Source organism: Asterias amurensis, chromosome 4 (assembly GCF_032118995.1).
Source record: "Asterias amurensis chromosome 4, ASM3211899v1".
In the NCBI taxonomy this organism is placed as follows: Eukaryota; Metazoa; Echinodermata; class Asteroidea; order Forcipulatida; family Asteriidae; genus Asterias; species Asterias amurensis.
In genome coordinates this window covers 2,438,841-2,459,423 of record NC_092651.1, presented here as the reverse complement: position 1 = coordinate 2,459,423, position 20,583 = coordinate 2,438,841, and the positions used below count along the sequence as shown (strand labels likewise).

Below are 20,583 nucleotides of genomic sequence, written 5' to 3'. Positions count from 1 at the left end.
AATATCATTGTATCCAATGGAATCACTGGATCTAAGGAGCAGGGACCTGTCTTTATCCTTGCTTTGAAAGAAAACTTGCTATTTGCATGAAAGCTGGCCAAAATAAACAAATACAGCAATACTGTTCCAATTCATCAACTCAAAGTACATCAAACTAAACTTTTTTTTATAAATATTTTTGACTTTATCTGGCGCATGTAGGTTTTGATTGAACCCTCATTCGTTTCTTGGTACCAATGTTCACTATTCTAAATAATAAACCAGGGTGTGACCAAAATTGTTCAAAAATCCATCAAAGACAGCTGTTTGATATTTTAAACTCACCTGAGGTACGCAGGAGATGTTGCTGGCTAATATGATGGTACGGTTGTGTGAGTCACAGGCTGGATCCTCAGCAAGGTTCCACATTCACATCTTGGTATTGAAGCGCCCAACACCAGTCCACAGTCTCTCGAGTCTCACCCATTCCAGATGCATCAAACTGACATCCAAACTCGCCTATGGAAACAACAATGTTTACAAAGAAACTCATCAAATAAAAGGTTTGCTAATTGTTGTGCAAGGTTACATATAGCCTGAACATCTGACATCACGCTTTGAGGCTCGTGAATAACGCCAGAGACCTACCTCCAAACCAGCGTGTATTTTCACCTTTGACCTCGGTCATTTCACATAGAGATACGCAGTCAAGTTCTATTTCAGACGTGACAGCAGTGTACTATTTGGGCATGTATATGGAAAGCTCATGTCACTGCACGGTTATCAAATGATCGTTGTATCCAATGGAATCACTGGATCTGCAAGCAGGGACCTGAAAGACAGGGGCCAAGTCTAGGTTACACAAACCATTCAGCTTTAAATTCCCAAGTTTTTTTTACCATGTGAGGGCGCTCTTAAAAATATGATTTTACTTTCTGGGTACGTGATTATCCTTGACGTTCTGTCACTTCTGTGCACGGGATAGTTTTTAGTTGCTTCAATTCATGTAGGTGGGTTATAACAACTCCTTAAAAAGTCTTATTGTCTGTAATGGCAGACGGAATATTGGCTTGACTCTCCACCATGCCATGGTCAGGCTGATGTCCTGGCAGGAATGTTCTACATAACAACGGGTAACACGCCAATCCAGATACAATTCACAGCATGCAAGAGACATACCAACTGTTCCCTACAAGCAAAGACTGCTTCAAATATTCATTCATACCCAAAACAGTTTGTTAAAGACTGGAACACATTACAACCAGACATCATCCATCAGGGACAAAACAAGTATCTTCAGGCAGCTGAATGCTTGCAATGTTTGAACACAATGTTTATAGGGAAAACAATCTCACAATTGTCTTAATGAATATGGACTTAAAGGGAACATACTGTACAGGTAGTTAATAACAGCCGTGGGTATAAAGTTACTTGGGTAGGTGGACTACCATCTAAACTGCCTCAGTATTTCAATACAATTCAAACTTGCTTCTTAATAATAATAATAATACCAAAACTTGTATAGCGCCCTAATCATGTGTAAACATGCTCTAGGGCGCTGAACATGGAAAAATGGACAACTAAAACATAAGAAAATACAGAATTATAACAACGGGAGTAAACATTCTTAAAAACATTCAACAACAAACTTAATCAATAGAAATCCCAAAGTATTAAAAAGCAATTAGGTCTAAAATCTCAAATACAAAACATTGTTACACATTGCAAGCATTAATAGTAGGTTAAAAAAAATACATGGATTATTGACAATTAAAAATTGCTCCTTGTCACTGGGTGAGCTCATTGGCATAGCAGTTAAGATCTACTCTAGAATGAGGAAGGTGGACTACCATCTCAACTACCAGTGGATTTGTCTGCACTCCTATTTCTTGTCACTGGGTGAGCTCATTGGCCTAGCAGTTAAGATCTACTCTAGAATGAGGAAGGTGGACTACCATCTCAACTGCCTCAGTATTTCAATATGATTCAAACTTGCTCCTTGTCACTGGGTGAGCTCATTGGCCTAGCAGTTAAGATGTACTCTAGAATGAGGAAGGCCACCATCTCAACTGCCTCAGTATTTCAATATGATTCAAACTTGCTCCTTGTCACTGGGTGAGCTCATTGGCATAGCAGTTAAGATCTACTCTAGAATGAGGAAGGTGGACTACCATCTCAACTACCAGTGGTTTTGTCTGCACTCCTATTTCTTGACTCTAAGACACACCACATGGTTGCTCTCATCTCATACCTGATTACTTTGGTTTAGTTCATGCTCCAGCAGTGACATCATCTGCTTCAGCTTTATACTCCCAACACTCCTCATCCTCAAGACACTGAACTAGACTTGAGTTCTCCTTCTGTAAAGAACAAAGATGAAAAAGAAGGTAGATGATGTGAAAGTGGAATCCAGTAGAATTCCAACCAATGATGATCCTTACACCATGTTCAGAATCTCATTCATGAGGACCATCTTCTGTCTGAGGTTCATTTGTCTCTCCACAGGACTCTGAAAGCAGTGAGTATACAGCGCTTATCACACATCAATGAGAGGGTCAAACTAAAATAAGATTATTCATTATCCCAGCCTGGCTATCATGGGCAGCGCTGTATTGATACTTCTCATGACTAAACCCAAGGAAGGGATGAGCTGCAAAACATTGCTGATTGGTTACATTTGAATTGGTTTGTAGGCTAATTTCAGTTCAATAAGCTCAAATTTCAAATTTTAGCTCAATCTGATAAGAGTTTTCGCGTTACTGCACACTCTTTCTTGCTGATTCTGGTCAAAATGCGCAAGAACCGCCTAAATTCAATTAATCATAAATCGATAAACACTTGGTCAAATTGGTTGAAATTGGTGTCTTTGGAAAGGAAATTGCACAAGCTTTCCAAATCTGCCACTACTTTCTCTGTATAAAAAATATCTAATGGCAAAAGTTTGGATGGTGTTTGTACTTTTGAACAAGACAACAAATATAAGTAAGTAACCATTCTAATTGTATAACTTGATTTGTTTTACTTCAGAAAAGATGTGAGCTTCTTCAAGATCTATAAAGTAACTTCAATAATTCCTAAACATTTTTATATTAAAGAAATACTTCTAGGCTCAGAGCAGTTTGTACAAGACAATCAAAGTATATGAGGGAGAAAGAAAATGGAATAAATCTTCACTTGACAACAATAATAATAAGAATCATCTCCAGATTTATTGACAATGTCAAAAGTTGGGAATATACTTTGCTTTAGAGATCGAGTAGCATTACTCCAAGCAACTTTTCATGAGCAATAATCCACTGCAACCTCTTAATATACAGATCAAACTCACTCAAACTAAGTCAAACTAAACTACTTTTTGTATGCAATATCAACAGCGTCAACCAGTCTTGATTATCAAGTAAAATGTACTCCCAATATGGAACAAAAAGCAGTAATAGTCTTTAAATCATTTTTGATCATAAAACATAGAAGCAAATCCAGATAATTGGAAGTATCAGCAATACAACTAAATATAATAACTTCATAACACAACATTGATTATACAATGAAAACAAAGTTAACTCCAAACTTTTCTATATTGAAAGTTATGAATTCTGAGACCAAATTACATGTATGTAGCACCTTATAAGGGTTTACAAGGTACTATGGTGCATAAAGCAGCCACAGGCAGGAACACCCTGTTTTCATAAGTGCACTGGGTTCATGCATTACACAACACATGGGACCAACGGCCTTACATGTATGTCCCATCCGAAGGATGAAGCAATGGTGTCTTGCTTAAGGACACAAGTGTCACGACTGGGGGATTCGAACCCACACTCTGCTGATCAGAAACACCAGAGTTTGAATTCTTTGCTCTTAACCACTTGGCCAAGACACTTCTACAGAAAACAATCTTGATTATACAATGAAACTAAAGTTAACTCCTCTGTTATAGGTAAATGCCAAACTCCTATAAATGATATATAAAGTGTTTGTATTTATATGACTTGATTATAATGTACACCTGTTCCATAAAAAGACACTGGACACGTTTGGTAAAATGTCAAAGACCAGTATTCTAAACTGGTGTATCCCAACATTTGCATAGGAAAAACTGTCAAAATTTGGGCTCGGTTGGTCACCGAAATTGCAAGAAAATGATAAAAGAAAAAAAAACACACTTGTTTCAACAGTTTGTGTACTTTCAGATAGGTAATAAAAGGCTTCAGACCTCAAACACTTAAGCATTTTATTGAGAAATTACCTCTTTCTAAAAAACTATTTTCTTTCAGGGAGCCATTTCTCTCAATGTTTTATACTATCCACAGCTCTCCATTGCTCATAACCAAGTGAGTTTTTTATGCTAACAACCTTTTTTAGTAATTACCAATAGTGTCCAGTACATAAAAACATATAAACACAGATCGAACTGTATTGGAAACATTAACTAAACTACTGTTTATATGAACTAACTACAGATAAACAATCTTGGTTATCCAGTAAAATTTACTCCCAATAAAGGTCAAACAGCAAAAACAATATGTTTATCTTTAAATCACTTTACACATGTTCTTAACATCAAACCAAATTCAGATAGTTCAACAAATCAAACAGAAAAAAATCTTGAGTATTCAATGAAAATAGACTTAACTTCCTTCATTGGTTAATACCAAACAAGTGTTTATATTTATACGACTTGAGCATAATGTACACTTGTTTCTTAACATCAAAGCAATAACAGTCAATTGGAAGAATCATTTATAATAACAAGTTCAATTGTCAAATGAAGATACAGGAATACAACAATCTACATAGACCATTATGAAGTTATGTCATCAGAAACTTTGATCAATTCCGTGATCAATGGTGTTTATTGATTCAGAGTCAAATATTTCTAGTTCTACTTTTTCCACACCATGATCAGACTATTAATTTTGTCTACAAGAGCAAACCTACTTCACAGTTGCCCTGTACTCTAAGAACTCCTGACCCAGAACTGACCCTGACTCTAGATCCAATTAGACCTGACCAATGTTTGGATCAATCTGACCCACATTCAGGGTCATCCAGGAGTATTAAGAGTGCTTAGCAAAAGCCATCCAGCTTACCAGGCAAGTTGGAGGAACTCCATGATAACTCATCCTGACTCTAGATCCAATTAGACCTGACCCATGTTTGGATCAATCTGACCCACATTCAGGGTCATCCAGGAGTATTAAGAGTGCTTAGCAAAAGCCATCCAGCTTACCAGGCAAGTTGAAGGAACTCCATGATAACTCATCCTGACTCTAGATCCAATTAGACCTGACCCATGTTTGGATCAATCTGACCCACATTCAGGGTCATCCAGGAGTATTTAGAGTGCTTAGTACAAAGCCATCTAGCTTACCAGGCAAGTTGGGGGAACTCCATGTTTACTCATCCTGACTCTAGATCCAGTTAGACCTGACCAATGTTTGGATCAATCTGACCCACATTCAGGGTCATCCAGGAGTATTTAGAGTGCTTAGTATACAGCCATCTAGCTTACCAGGCAAGTTGGGGGAACTCCATGTTTACTCATTCTCAGATTGTAATGTCAGTAAGTTGGTCAACAACTACATACAAGTAGGATTTCAAACTTTGTATATCAGAGCTACAATCAAGTTAAGTTTAATGAACTAAAATATCTGGCTAGGCATACATTACCAAAGAGACCGCTAGCAACAGGTTAGAAACAATTGAAAATGTGTTTCAGTGGATGTCTGTAGCAAATTTGTTCTGGTAATTGTATTAAAATTGGTATCAGAGTTGACCTTTTAATGTTCCTCATTATTTTGGCTGATCTGCAATTTGTTTGCTTACTATATCCAACAACAAATACTACAAAGGTATTGAGTTCACTTCATGATTTGAAATAAAACAATTGTGTGGATGTCTCACTGATACTATTGATCAATTTAACTAATTGTGAGTTTCTAATTTAAAATGATAAGATTATTTATTTGATTGAAGAATGAATAACACACAACTTTTTCAACTCTAGATTGATTTTTATTGAGCTGTATAGACACACTGTGGTCATTACATGTCAATGTACATGTTTTTGTAGCATTTATTTCTCTTACCAGTATCATCATAATCAGATAACATTACACCTTGTTATAAATCTTCACTGATTTCCAGTCAGCCACTGCAAGCTGCTGACCATCTGATGTCAATGAGATTCCACGTGGAAGGTACAGACCCTGAGCAATACAGCTGAGAAATCTACCCTGAGTGTCATACTGATGAATATGACCAGTGTCAAACCCATTGCACACTGCAATGTAGATAGCTGAGCTGTCACAGCATACACCATTGCAGTCTCCAACTGGTCGACTATTGATTTTTGGATTGATGCTGAATAGTGTAGTACCATCGATTCCAACAATGTCTACTTGTTGTCTGTCCCCATCACTAACTACAACTCTGTCCTTGCTGTCAATGGCCAATAACCAAGGTTGTGTCTGAACTGAAACAGTGCCAATGAGTGAACCATCACTGGATCTGTGTTTAGTTATAACTGACCTCTTCACATCCCCGACCATGATTGTATCCTTTATGACTGCTACACTGCGGAGGTCTACTGATGTCATGTCCACTTCACTATGAGGCACTGTGTGGAATTCAAACATCTTGTTGCCTTTCCTATTGTACATCTTGACAGAGTTGGTCTCATCTACAATCACTAACTGATTCTTGAATGCAGCAATAGACTTTGGACCTGAAAAACAAATGAACAAATGGATATGACTCAATACAATAATTTATTCGCAAATTACTTTCAATCTATTTAATTTGATGATTGTGAAAAATGCAAACGATATGTTTGCTTTATTAAATTCTGTCCTATATTAGAAAAGTCAGTATTACTTTGCTAATAACTCACAAGCACCTACGTGCAATTTTGAAATACAGTAGGACAATAAAAATGAATCTATTCATACTAGCAAGGTGACTAATATCAAGAGAAACTTTTTAATTGCATTACTTGTTGTTATTTAACCATTCATTTAGAAATAGAAACTTCTTTATTGATGGTGTTGAATAGAAGAATATAAATCTTCAGAATGACAGTAGATGTAGAAAGTATGTATAACAACAGCACTAGAGCCTGCAAGGTCATTTAATCAATCTCAATTATGATCCGACTTAAAATAAAATAAATTAACCAAGGCAACACCTGGAGGAGTGAACAAATTTCCTGAGATATTACAATTGTTCGAATACAAAAAAAAAAAAAAAAATTAAAACCTATGTGGGGGACAAATGTCAGCATGGCAATGAGCCAATGACCAAATGGGCCTTGCAACCAAACAGGTCCCTCAATACAGGGTTTTAATGACTGACTTGAATTGATAAGTTTAATTAAATTTTCTCAGATTTGACTGCAGTTTTGAACATTACTACTTATTTTCATGGAATACTCTCCGACAGTCACCCTTATAACTAATCAACTGTAATTTTGTTCACTGTTTGAACTGAGAGTTACAACATTATTACACCTCTAACTAAAGACTTAAATTGTAAATGACTTACATTGTGGTAGGTTGATTATTTTCTTCTGGTGTCCCGTAGTGTCGTAGATTACCACTTTGCCAATCCTGTTGTCTGCCACTGCTATCTCATCCCCAGGTAAGGAGGCATCAATATCCCAAACCATACCGATTCCTTCATCATTCTTCAAACAAAGCTCCCACCTTGGCTCCTTCTTAATCAGATTACCAAGGGAGATGTCACAAACCCCTGGAGTGAATCTCAGATGGGAAAGGGTTGAATCTATCTTGGGTTGATTTTGATCTCTGAGTCCCTTCAAGTCCTGACTGATAGTAGAATAGACTGCAAGGAAGTCAGGAGCTAATGAATTCTTGCTAACATCTTTGGCGCTCTGCAATGATTGCTGTATTTGCTGCAAGTGTACACTCAGTGCTTGCACAAATTCCTCCAATTTCTGGTTACGATCTTTAAGGGTGGTTTGTATTTCATCCATGATGCGACGTTCTTGAGCTGTTACCTCAGCCCTGATCTCATCAGCTCTGTTTTTCAAGTCTGCCATGGTTCTCTTAGCTGCAATGTTTAGATTGTTTTTCATTGTTGAGGCAGTTGCTTGAGATTGTTGAAGCTTCTTCATGGTTTCTTCAAGGGGAGTAAAGAGTTGAGCTAATGACTGTTTGTATGTGGATGTGGCTTGGTTGCAGTCAATATACTCATGTTGTGGTTTACAGTGATCTATTACAGTGCAATCTCTACAAATCATCACATCACAAGTTGTACAGTAGAACCTCATCACTTCACCTTCATGAGTTTGGCATTCTGGATGGCGTTTTGGTTTTCTGTCTTTGCTTGCAATCTTCCCATCACTAATGTCTTTCAAAGTGTTTACTGTGTGACTTTTCTGGTGCACTTTGTAGCAGTTTGCACAAAAGATCGCCGGGCAGTCAAAACAGAAATGAGTTGCCTCATTTTTGTCCCTACATAGTTTACAAACCCACTGGTTGTCTTCAGATAAGCTAACCAGCTTCAGTTGATCTGCAAGACCAGTTATGTTGAAGTTAGTCTTGAGAGCTTGAACATCTTTCTGATGAAGTTGTGTCTTTTTTCGACACACGGGACAAATAAGCATCGTAGCATCTTTGTAGTTGGTAGACTGGTACTTCTGCAAACAGATTTTACAGAAGCTGTGTAGACAGTCAAGTATTTTAGGGTCCTTGTATGGATCAAAACAAATACCACACTCCAGATGATTCTGGACAATTTTCTCAATAGCTGAAACCTTTGGTGGATTTGAAGAAGCCATTTTATCTGAAAAAGGTACAAAGGAGCAAAACATTACTTTTAAATAAGATTAAAGTCACCTGGAAATAGAATTTTTGTTTCTTCAAACATAAGAGTATATGTTTATGAACAATACAATTTTTTGAGTAATTGTTTGTAACGATTTATACGTTTAAAAAATAGATAAAGTTGTTTGGGGTTGACTCCGCCTACCCCTTTTGTGATGTCAATCGAGGCAGACTTTGCGTCGATCGAACATTGAACACACGTACATGTAAGTACATGCAAGTCCTAGTCGTGAGTCTGTATGTTTCAAAAAAAGTTTTATTTCTTTCATTTTTCCGGCAATATCGACCAGGTGTATTGCTGCTGGTGTATTGCTGCTGGAGGCAGCAAAACAACCAAAAGCGGGGTCAATTTGCAAAGTGGTCCGGTCCGACATCTTTTCCAGCCCTGTGCAGCAAACACTTCGAGTCGTCGTGCTTCAAATATCGCGCGTTGATTGACGTCACAAACAGCGCCCTCTCGGGTCGTGCCTACTTGTATATTTGAAAGCTATGGCTGACTTGATGTAGCACACTTATCGAGCTCTCGAGAATCTCATTAAATTTTCATATTTGGAGCGGGATTCTTTTGTTTTGAAGCTACCAGCTGTTAGATCTGCTTACCAACGTCACACCAGGACACTTTGGCTTGCAACATGAGACCCAAAAGACACAGAAATCCATCAAAAACTGTGTCAGTTGAAAGTGAACCTACAGATCTAGAAGCTAGTGGACGATCGCCATGTCTTGACCAGCAGAACACAAAGGCATCGCATTCCAGTGACGCAACAAAACAAAAGAAAGACGTAAGTGCAACAATAAGACCTGCCCCGTCTATCCCGATGGACTCGTTGCCAATGACGCCTATTCATGACAACACCAACCCGCTCCAAAATGCTCAAGAACTGAGGGACCATATTTCTTCGGTGATCGTCAATGATCCTTCATTTTTGCAGTCCATTATTGAGCCAATTGCCACCATGGTTGCGGACAAAATTATCAGTACAAGCTGCAGCAAGTTGATCAGCAATTTGGCCAATAATCTGGTAACAAACAAGACTTTTTTGGCATCCATTTCATCATCTGTACACGATGCCATTGCTCAGGAGGTTTATGAAGCCACCTCTATGGATACAGAGATCCAACGTAAAGATATCACCAAACTTGATCGCCAGCACCAAGAAATCTCCAAACTCAACCGTAAACTGGCGGATGATCTTGACAACATGGAGCAGTACAGCCGTCGTAACTGCCTTTTATTACATGGCATTAGAGAATCCACCACCGAGGTTACTGACAAGCTCATCATACAGACCATCAATGATAAGCTGAACTTAAACATCAAACAGGATGACATTGACCGTTCCCATCGTATCGGTCAACCAAGGAAACACCCACAAAATCTCACCTACACAGGCATTGTTCTCTGATTACCTGACAACCTCAAACAATCATTCTTTCTTTCTTGTACCAACGAATCGCTTTGAAATCAATGAGGTGTGCAAACAACTCAACAATGGTGTAAGCTGTGGCTTTGATGGAATTAGTTCAACTGTGGTGAAATCTGTAATTTCTTTTATCTCTTGGCCTCTTGCCCATATTTTCAATCTGTCCTTTCTGTGTGGCTCGGTGCCTTCTCAGCTCAAAATTGCTAGAGTCACTCCTATCTTTAAAAGTGGTGATCGCCATGACTTGCGGAACTACCGCCCTATTTCAGTTCTTCCTTGTTTCTCTAAAATTCTTGAAAAACTTGTCTACAAACGACTCTTTAAATTCCTTTCTGACTTTCATCTTCTTTATGATCTTCAATTTGGTTTTCGTAGCAAATTCTCGACAGATATGGCGCTAATTAAACTTGTTGATCATCTTAACAACTCTTTCACTGAGAAAATGTTTACTATTGGTGTCTTTATAGACCTTTCCAAAGCTTTTGACACCATTGACCATAGCATTCTTCTCTCCAAATTAGATCACTATGGAGTGCGTGGTGTGGCTAACCAATGGTTCGCTAATTATCTGTCTGACAGGAAACAATATACAGTTTTCAAAAACTGTGATTCCCCTCTAAAGACAATTGACTGCGGTGTTCCACAAGGCTCCATTCTTGGACCGTTACTGTTCCTTTTGTATGTAAATGATCTTTATCATTGCTCATCCGTCTTGTCTTTTATTCTATTTGCTGATGATACCACTATCCTTTTTTCTCACTCTAATATATCTTCTTTAAGCAATATCATCAACAGGGAACTAAGTCTGGCCTCGTCTTGGTTTAGATCTAATAAGCTGTCACTCAATTCGAGCAAGACCAAATACATGTTTTTCAGCAGGACTCGCAACGCTAACGACAACTTCACCATCAGTATTAATGAAACTCCAATCGAACAGGTTCACTCGACAAAGTTTTTAGGAGTTTTAATTGATGATAAGCTGACCTGGAAAGATCACATATCCTCTGTTTCGAAAATTGTTTCTCGCAACACAGGCGTTTTGTCTAAGCTTCGTTCCTTTCTTCCCACACACACATTACTTTCTCTCTACAACACTCTTATTCTTCCTTATCTTAACTATTGCAATATTGTTTGGGCTCATTCAAGCACTAGCAAACTTCATTCTCTGTTCTTAATCCAAAAAAGGGCTATCCGTATCGCTTCTATGTCTCATCGTCGTGACCATACCGCGCCCTTGTTTGCTAACTTGAACACACTCACACTCACGGATATCAACAAACTTCAAACAGCCATTTTCATGTTCAAATACACAAAAAATCTTCTGCCCCACACTTTCTCCAATTACTTTCCTTCTGTCAGCAACACGCACCTTTATAACACACGTTCCTGTAACAATCTCTATATCCCTTTTGCACGTACTTCTTACACAATGAACACTCTTCGCTATCATGGGCCCCGCCTCTGGAATTCAACTGATAGGCGAATTCGCTCGCAGTCCTCTGTTGGTCGATTCAAAGAATCCTTCAAAAAACACATTGTCTCCCATTATGTAACATAGTTGTGATTCTGTCATTATTTTGGTTTAGTTCTATCGTCGTGGCCGTCTTATGGTAATTATATTGTTTGTTTGTTTGTTTGTTTGTTTGGTTTTGTTTGAGGTGTTAGTTTGAGGTGTTTGTTTGTCTTGTTGGGTGTTTTGTTTTTGCGTTTCGTTTATCCGTCTCGTTTTGATGTTATTGTTGTTACTATACGCATTGTTTTATAATTTAAATGATCTTATTACCTTCCTTTGTTTTGTAAAGGCATCCCAGCTTACAAGCTTTGCTTTAATGGGCCATGCCTCCATACAGTTTTCAGTCTTGTAACATCCTATTGTTTGTATTTGTATATTGTGTTTGTATGGAAATAAATGTTGATTGATTGATTGATTGATTGAATAAAATGGAAACTAAATTTTTAGAACCTTAGTTAACTGTTTATTCATATTCTACTCATCAAAACACATATTTTAGTGACAAGGCTTTATTTTGACAAAATAATACTTCCAGGTGACTTTAAGCATTCAGCTTACCCTAGCTCTATGAGCTTACCAACAACACTTTCAGTACACATTTTTAAGCTTATAAATAATGGCATCAAAACAAAGAAAGCACTTGTACTCAGCAGTTTGAACTTCTAAAGACAAATACTTCACCATTCACCAACGTGTGATAAGCTCTGTATACTCAGTGCTTTCCCCGGAGTGATGCAGAAACAAATCCCAAGCAACCTACTCAGGTTGGATTCAAACCCATGACCCACAGCATCCTAGAGCTGATAACTGAACTACTAGCCCACTGAGCATCCCAGCACAGAGTGATGAGAATCCCCCCCCACAGTAGTGTGGATGGGGTCTACGAACGAATACTTGCCGGTAGAGTCGAATTACTAATTTGCATATTCCCTATGCCGCGAGGCAGAAATGCTAAGACTTTTACACACAATAGCGCCCTCCACCGTCCTACCCATAACGCCCCGCGACATGCCCGTCACGGAGTCGTCCTCTTTTCGATGAGCCCTACTAAATGTAAGCACCCAAGGACCAAGTATGTGGGGAAGGAGGGAGGGATACTCTACCGGTAAGTATTTGTTCGTAGACCCCATCCACACTACTGTGGGGGGGGGGAGCCTACTTCACTCTACTTACCGGTAGAGTCGAATTACTAATTTGCATAGACTCGCACCGAGGAAAGGCGGTGGGTATACGCGGTGCTACTGCATGTCTTAAGGGGGGTAGGACCCCGGCGCGCTCAAAATTCAGAGAACGCTTCGCGGCCGCTAGGCCCGATAGTGATCCATGCCCAAAACGTACAGGGGGCATCGTCCCACGGGTGAACAAAACATTATAAGTATTGTTAGCACTGTATTATCGTGAAAAAAACTCACCTAAACACGTGACTGACGAGGTGGAGCTAGTTCTGGCTTTGCAGCTTGGCTGGCCGCCTGTAAAACCGCTCTACCCGCTCTCCCATCCACCTGTAGAACATCCTTCAGGTAGCAGTCAGAGAACGTGGACGGGCTCTTCCAGGAGGCCGCCCTTGTTATGTCACTCATGGAGACCCCTTTAAAGAAAGCCCATGAGGCCGACACTCCCCGTACCTCGTGGGCATGAACTGGACCATCGGTCGCTGGCCATCCGCCCGGCACAGAGCGGATGGCTGTAACTATCCAACGCGCGATTGTATCGCAGGATGCTGGACGGAATGGTGGAACCATGGACACGAACAGTTCGGAGTGACTTTGTGCGATCAATGTACCACTTTAGCGCCCGTACCGGGCACCAAAGCTTGTCCGCCACAACCGCCGAAAAAGGCTTTAAGGTCGGGAACAAAAATATCTGGGGTTCGAAAGCACTGGATTGATTTTTGGCTAAAAACCCCGCCGTAGGGATCAGGCGGACTCCTCCGGGTTCCCACCGGATGTGCCCCGCCGCCACTGTAAGGGAGTGTAGCTCGCTACGTCAGCGAGACGCAGCGACCGCTAACAAAAAGGCCACCTTGACGGTTAGATGTAGCAGCGTGGCCCCACTCAGTGGCTCGAAAGGGGGTTTTGTTAGTGCTGACAGCACGCTAAGGGAGCGTCTCAAAAGTCGGAATGGTAGGAACGTTCTTTTTGGATCGCAAGAGTATCCCCGCCGCTTTTGTTCGTTCTACAGGACCGGTCTTTTGGAACGCTCCGCGTATACTTTGTCATGATGTTGCGATCCTGCGGGCATATGCCCGCAGGAACGTTCTTTTGTGCTAGGAACGTGCCCGACTTTTGAGACGCTCCCTAAAGAGGTCCCAGGATGGGACCAGTTTGCGCACAGGGGGATGGGTGACAAACATCCCCTTAGTCAGCTGCCCAATCGCCCGGTTATCCGAGACTGGTGAGCCGTCGGCGGATCCTCCTTGGACTGCCGCAATGGCCGAACGGTAATTTTTCACCGTGGCCGTTGCCACTATCAAAAAAATTTAGGAGGAAATCCCCGACTTCCTCTACAGAAGTATCGACGGGATGAATAGCTCGCCGCCTACACCATTTAAAGAAATGGCGTATTCGGCAGTCATAAACTCTTCAGGTTGAGGCCCTTCGGGACTGGGCGGCAACTTCCGCAGCCCGTCTCGAAAGGCCCGCTGCTCTGAGGGATCGTGTAACAGCACCCAGCACGTCAGGTGCAGGTCCCTTGGAGTCGGATGAACCACTCCGGACCCGGGCTGGTATATGAGGTCCGGACGTTGTGGGAGAACTACCGGCCTGTGCACCAGGAGCCTGACCAGCCGTGGGAACCAGGGCTGTTGGGGCCAAAAAGGGGCGATCAAGAGAACTTTGCAGGGATCCTGCTCGATCTTTGTCAGCACCAGTGGAATGAGGGAGATGGGCGGGTAGGCTTATGCCAACAGCCCCTCCCATCGCATAGTCAGAGCGTCGATCCGCCATGCCCCGGGGTTGGGACCCCTGGCGCAGTAGATTGGCAGTTGATTGTTCGTCCGAGAGGCGAACAGATCCACATGAGGTCGGTCGATAAGCAGGAAGAGCGACTGGGCCACACAGGGGCGGAGGGACCACTCTGTCGGGCTTATCCAGCCCCAGGAAAGAGCGTCGGCCATGACATTCTCCTTCCCCGGGATGTACACCGCCGACAGGACGATCCCCTGCTGTATGCACCAGTGGATTAGGTCCCAGGCTAGTGCACACAGCCGGGCCGACCTGGTGCCCCCCTGGTGATTGATATACGCTACCACTGTAGCGTTGTCGGAGCGCACCAGGACGGCCTGCCCCACTAGCTGTGCCCGGAAGTGCTGGAGGGCATTCCGGACTGCCAGCATTTCCAGGACATTGATGTTGGTCGAGTGGTGTTCCGGGCTCCACACCCCCGCTATCTGGCGGGGGTCGAGGGTCGCCCCCCAGCCGTACAGAGATGCGTCAGTGACGACGGTCGCTGACGGTCGGGGTGTTGGCGTCCTCCACCCACCATTGAAGGTGGGGGGTCAGCCAAGGCGTGGTAGGCACCGGGAGGTTGACCGAATGACGGCTAGGCCAAAAGTAGGAGAGGAGATGGAGCTGGATAGGTCTCATCCTCAGCCTGCAGAAATCTACTAGGTCTACCATGCTGGCCATAAGACCGAGTAACTTGAGCCAGGCTACCGCCGGCGCCACCGTAGCCCCCAGGAAAAGGGCCACGCATCGACGTAGGTTCTGTACCCGTTCCGCCGAAGGGCGGGCTAGCCCCCTCTGTAGGTCGAGAGCCGCACCGAGAAAGGTGGGCACATGAGAGGGGATTAGAGGCACGACAACCACGGCCCGGCTGGGCCCGCTGTTGGCCTTGGGCCGGCGTGCGTGCGTTTGGCGGTCCTTGGTTCCCACGAAAACAGCCACGGGCGGGTCTCTGTGGGCACCTACGTGGAATCACAAAGGAGGCTTGCTTGCTTTTCCTTGCCGCCGGTACAGAGGTTCGCGGCTTCCTTAAGTTGATTTCATCCGTGGCCTTGAGGCGCCTGGCTTCGGCCTCCATGGACTCTTGGAATTTCCCTGCAAACAGGTCTCGTCCCGTTAGGGGGAGCGCATCAAGTCGTTTGCGAGCCCCGACGGACGAGAGGAACAGAGCGTCTAGGACGTTTGTCCTACGGGCAGATGTTGCTAGGGTGGATACTCTCGTAAACTGATCTAGGACAGTGCGCAGGCCATTATCCAGGCAATGGAGGGCCGCCACCATCATGTCCGCTGGGATCGCCGAGTCCTCGTCGCCGGCAAGCGTGAGGTACTCGGACAAGAGGAGCAAAAAAAATGATGTTCGCATGCCAAAGCGCGATGCTGAGTCTATCTTCCTGGCTACTTCCTCCATCTTCCCCCGCGCTTTGTCGGTGAAGGGAAGTTTGGAAGAGGTTGACCCCCTGTCTGCGGTCAGCTTGTCCGCCGCGGAGTCCGTTAGAACTGGGGTCGAAAAATATTTATCGAAATCCCCGGGGGGAAATCGGTAATATAAATCCGCCCGCTTGGGGTAGGCCGTCCAAGAGGATGCCGACATAATGCCCTCGATGCGGTCAGCGCATACACGGTCGAGTGGCATAGCCGGGAAAATATTCCCACTCCTCGGAGCAGGGCCAGTCCTCCTCGTAAAAGACCGCCGTTCCTCGGGGGCGTCCCCCGCTTCCTCGGTGGACAAGGCGCAATTCAGTTTCGGCAATCGAAAGCCGTTGAACTGTCGCGGTCAACTCGTCCTCTTCCGGGGACGAGTCGCCGGACCCGGGGGGGTCGGATACACTCACTGATTGTTCACCCAAAGGCAGGGCTGTGCCTAACAAATCATGGTGTTCTGCATCCCGATCGGTTAGAATCCAGAGGGGTGTATGCTAATCCCCGTCTGGGATTGTGGACGTGCACCCGTGCGTGACCGCACATCACCCTGATCCATCACACCCCATGCAACCTCCTGTGTGGTGACTGTGGGACGATGGCTGGGAGGGGAGGCCGGTGGCCAGCTGACCGTGCACGGTACGCCGCCTCGATCCTGGCGCACCCAGCCACCACCGGACTGGTCGGGCTGGGTGTACGGTCGTGAAAACTGGGAAAATTCCTGAACCTCGCGCCAGCCGGATATTGAGGCCGCTAAGGTCTGGAAAGCCGTGAGGAATTCGTTTCGGGACAGCGGCTCCCTACCCCAATGATGCTTCCTATGGCCGTCAGGTGAGGAGTCGTCAGACGACCGAAGATGACGGTCTTTTCTGATCCTCTGCCGCTTATTTGGTACCCGCTCACGGGACGAAACCTGAGTGACAGGGATGCCCGAACAACGGGTGAAACCCGAAGACGAGGGCGGGCCCTGTGAGTGGGGTATCCCGGGGGAGTCCCAGGTACCCGACTCCGCACCCATAATCCTTCTCCCCATGGCCAGCGCCCCACAGCCTATGGCGTGGGCAGGTGCCTTGTGGGTCTTAAAGCCTCGCAAAAGGCCGTCACCAACCGTCGTGGGGGAATCCACGGTGTCGGTGCAGGCCGGGTATTCTGAGCCATGCGGAGGGGGGATGCCCTCCGGCTTCAGAGACCCCGAGGCGGTGCTGGGAGAGTGGGCGGTGCGCTCCGGAACGGAGCCACCTTTTGCCCTGCCTCTCTTGGTCGCTGCCCCGGCACCGGTTTTCTTGGCCTTGCCGGGATGTTTGACCTTCGACTGGGTCGACCCACGCACACTGACCGAAGAGGGGGAGCGGGAAGCAACCCCTCTTTGATCGGTGGGTATTCCGGCCGACGCAGCGGACAGAGGCTGCGTAGGCCGGCTGGAGGACTGCAAGCCGGGCGACAGAGTGCCGCCGGCGCAGCCCCCCGAGAGCTCCGACTGTCCGGGGAAACGGATGTAACCCCAGTAGTGACAGCCGAAGCCCTCCCCAGTTTCTTTACACTGCTCATTATTTTATCAACGAAATCAAACTATATTTTATTTCACAACTCACTACAACAACAACAACAACTACAACTCTACAATTTTTCAAGTCTTTTTAAGCACTCTTAGCGAGGAAAGGTTTAGATAACGGTTGAACTGTGGAACAGATTTAAAACACAACCTCACCCACTCGCGGCTAAGTGAAAAGAGGCTGACTCCGTGACGGGCATGTTGCGGGGCGTTATGGGTAGGACGGTGGAGGGCGCTATTGTGTGTAAAAGTCTTAGCATTTCTGCCTCGCGGCATAGGGAATATGCAAATTAGTAATTCGACTCTACCGGTAAGTAGAGTGAAGTAGACTCCTGTAATTAATGCCCAACTAATGCTGATCACACATCAGTGTTTGGTCAAACCCATCAACCTAATGAAACACCAACTAAATTAAAGTTATAACATCTTTCAGGGTATTTGTCCAAACTCTTAAATATTTTGTACAATTGTATCGAAAAACAACAACTATGTACCTAAGCATAAGATGTTATCAAAAAATGGCATCATTTGACCAAAGCTAACCATGAAATGTCCAAAGACAATGTAAAAATATTAAACAAATTAATAATAAATAAAATATACAATAATTCTGTTTAAATACCAGTCTACAAATACACACAACTTTTTGTCTTCAATCAACTTGAAATACATGTTGAGACTTTTATAATACAAATGATATTGAGTTGTAAAATTCAAACCAGGGAGTGTACAAGACACACAGAAACCCCCTGACTAACACCATGACATGAAGCACATGTAAACTGAAGATGAGGTTGAGTTTCTAAATTCAAACCAGAGAGTGTAAAAGACACCCAGACACCCCTCTGACTAACACCATGACATAAGGCACATGTAAACTGAAGATGAGGTTGAGTTTCTAAATTCAAACCAGAGTCTACATGACACCTAGACACCCCTCTGACTAACACCATGACATGCGGCACATGTAAACTGAAGATGGGGTTGAGTTTCTAAATTCAAACCAGAGAGTGTAAAAGACACCCAGACACCCCTCTGACTAACACCATGACATAAGGCACATGTAAACTGAAGATGAGGTTGAGTTTCTAAATTCAAACCAGAGTCTACATGACACCTAGACACCCCTCTGACTAACACCATGACATGCGGCACATGTAAACTGAAGATGGGGTTGAGTTTCTAAATTCAAACCAGAGAGTGTACAAGACACCCAGACACCCCTCTGACTAACACCATGACATGAGGCACATGTAAACTGAAGATGAGATTGAGTTTCTAAATTCAAACCAGAGAGAGTACAAGACACCCAGACACCCCTCTGACTAACACCATGACATGAGGCACATGTAAACTGAAGATGAGATTGAGTTTCTAAATTCAAACCAAGGAGTCTACAAGACACCCAGACACCACTCTGACTAACACCATGACATGAGGCACATGTAAACTGAAGATGAGATTGAGTTTCTAAATTCAAACCAAGGAGTCTACAAGACACCCAGACACCCCTCTGACTAACACCATGACATGAGGCACATGTAAACTGAAGATGAGGTTGAGTTTCTAAATTCAAACCAAGGAGTCTACAAGACACCCAGACACCACTATGACTAACACCATGACATGAGGCACATGTAAACTGAAGATGAGATTGAGTTTCTAAATTCAAACCAAGGAGTCTACAAGACACCCAGACACCCCTCTGACTAACACCATGACATGAGGCACATGTAAACTGAAGATGAGATTGAGTTTCTAAATTCAAACCAAGGAGTCTACAAGACACCCAGACACCCCTCTGACTAACACCATGACATGAGGCACATGTAAAATGAAGATGAGATTGAGTTTCTTAATTCAAACCAGAGAGTCTACATGACACCAATGCAAACCTCTGATTTAAACAAAAAAGTTCCCTGTGAATTAATAACTTTTTAACAAAGCTGAGTACATTGTTAAAGGCTAATTTTTGAAATAAATAAATAGCTACATGTAGGCCTATCAAAGCCCAGACTTTTGAGCAAAGGTTTAATTTTTTTAATGATTTGTACTCACCTTGTCCCTGTGTACTGTAAACACTGTGAAATATCGCTGATCACAGTTATGCGTACTACTGAGGTCTTCTCACGAACAATGTTCCAAGCAAAAATGGCGCTGGCGACAAATTGTTTTACCTTTTGACTCCAAGAGTCACGTAGCAGATATTTACAAAAGGTCCCTAGAGTTGGATGTCTGGTACAGCCGGGTAGAGCAAATAAACAACAAACAATCCAGTAGTGGACTTTCAACTTGGTACATCCGTGAAGATTAAAAGACTTGAAGCTAAACCTATTGTGGTGTGTTTGTACATGAACTTTTAACTAAACTTGACATGAACTTTCATGAAGCAAGTTACCCTTGCTGTTCGCCTGCGCTGCGCAACAAGATTTATTATCTATAACATGCATATAGGTGTAATGCAAATAATAAAAGTAAGCAAGACAGCTATATAACACATTGTCCATTGTCCATTGTCTCTGTAGCATAAAACATTGTGAGAAAATGCTCCCTCTGAAGTAAGGTAGTTTTGGAGAAAGAAGATATTTCTCACTTAAATATTTGAGTCGATTTTGAGACCTCAGCCGAGGTCTCGAAATCAAGCATCTGAACAGAAAGCACACAACTTGTGCGACAACTGTGTTATTTCCTTCAATTATTCTCTTGCAACTTTGACGACCCATTGAGTTTAATTTTTAACAGGTTTAATATTTTATGCTGAGTTGAGAAACACCAAGTGAGAAGACTGGTCTTTGACAATTACCAAAAGTGTACAGTGCCTTTAAATGAACAGTGGAAACTGAAATTCCCTTCAATATGTTTAAAAGAGGTTAAGGCAAGAATGTGTCAAGATACACTTATTCAGAGT

At 43.1% G+C, this 20,583-nt stretch overlaps 1 protein-coding gene across 1 annotated transcript; it reads right to left on the bottom strand.

Annotated features, from left to right (window-relative positions):
- Positions 1-3,186: 3,186 nt before the first annotated feature.
- LOC139936648 (E3 ubiquitin-protein ligase TRIM33-like) lies at positions 3,187-20,059 on the bottom strand. The gene is made up of 3 exons (XM_071931503.1): positions 19,734-20,059; positions 7,522-8,784; positions 3,187-6,706 (listed from the first exon to the last, which is right to left on the bottom strand). The coding sequence occupies exons 2-3, from the start codon at positions 8,777-8,779 to the stop codon at positions 6,093-6,095; spliced, it is 1,872 nt and encodes a 623-aa protein (XP_071787604.1). The 5' UTR covers positions 8,780-8,784; positions 19,734-20,059; the 3' UTR covers positions 3,187-6,092.
- Between the last annotated feature and the right edge of the window lie 524 nt (positions 20,060-20,583).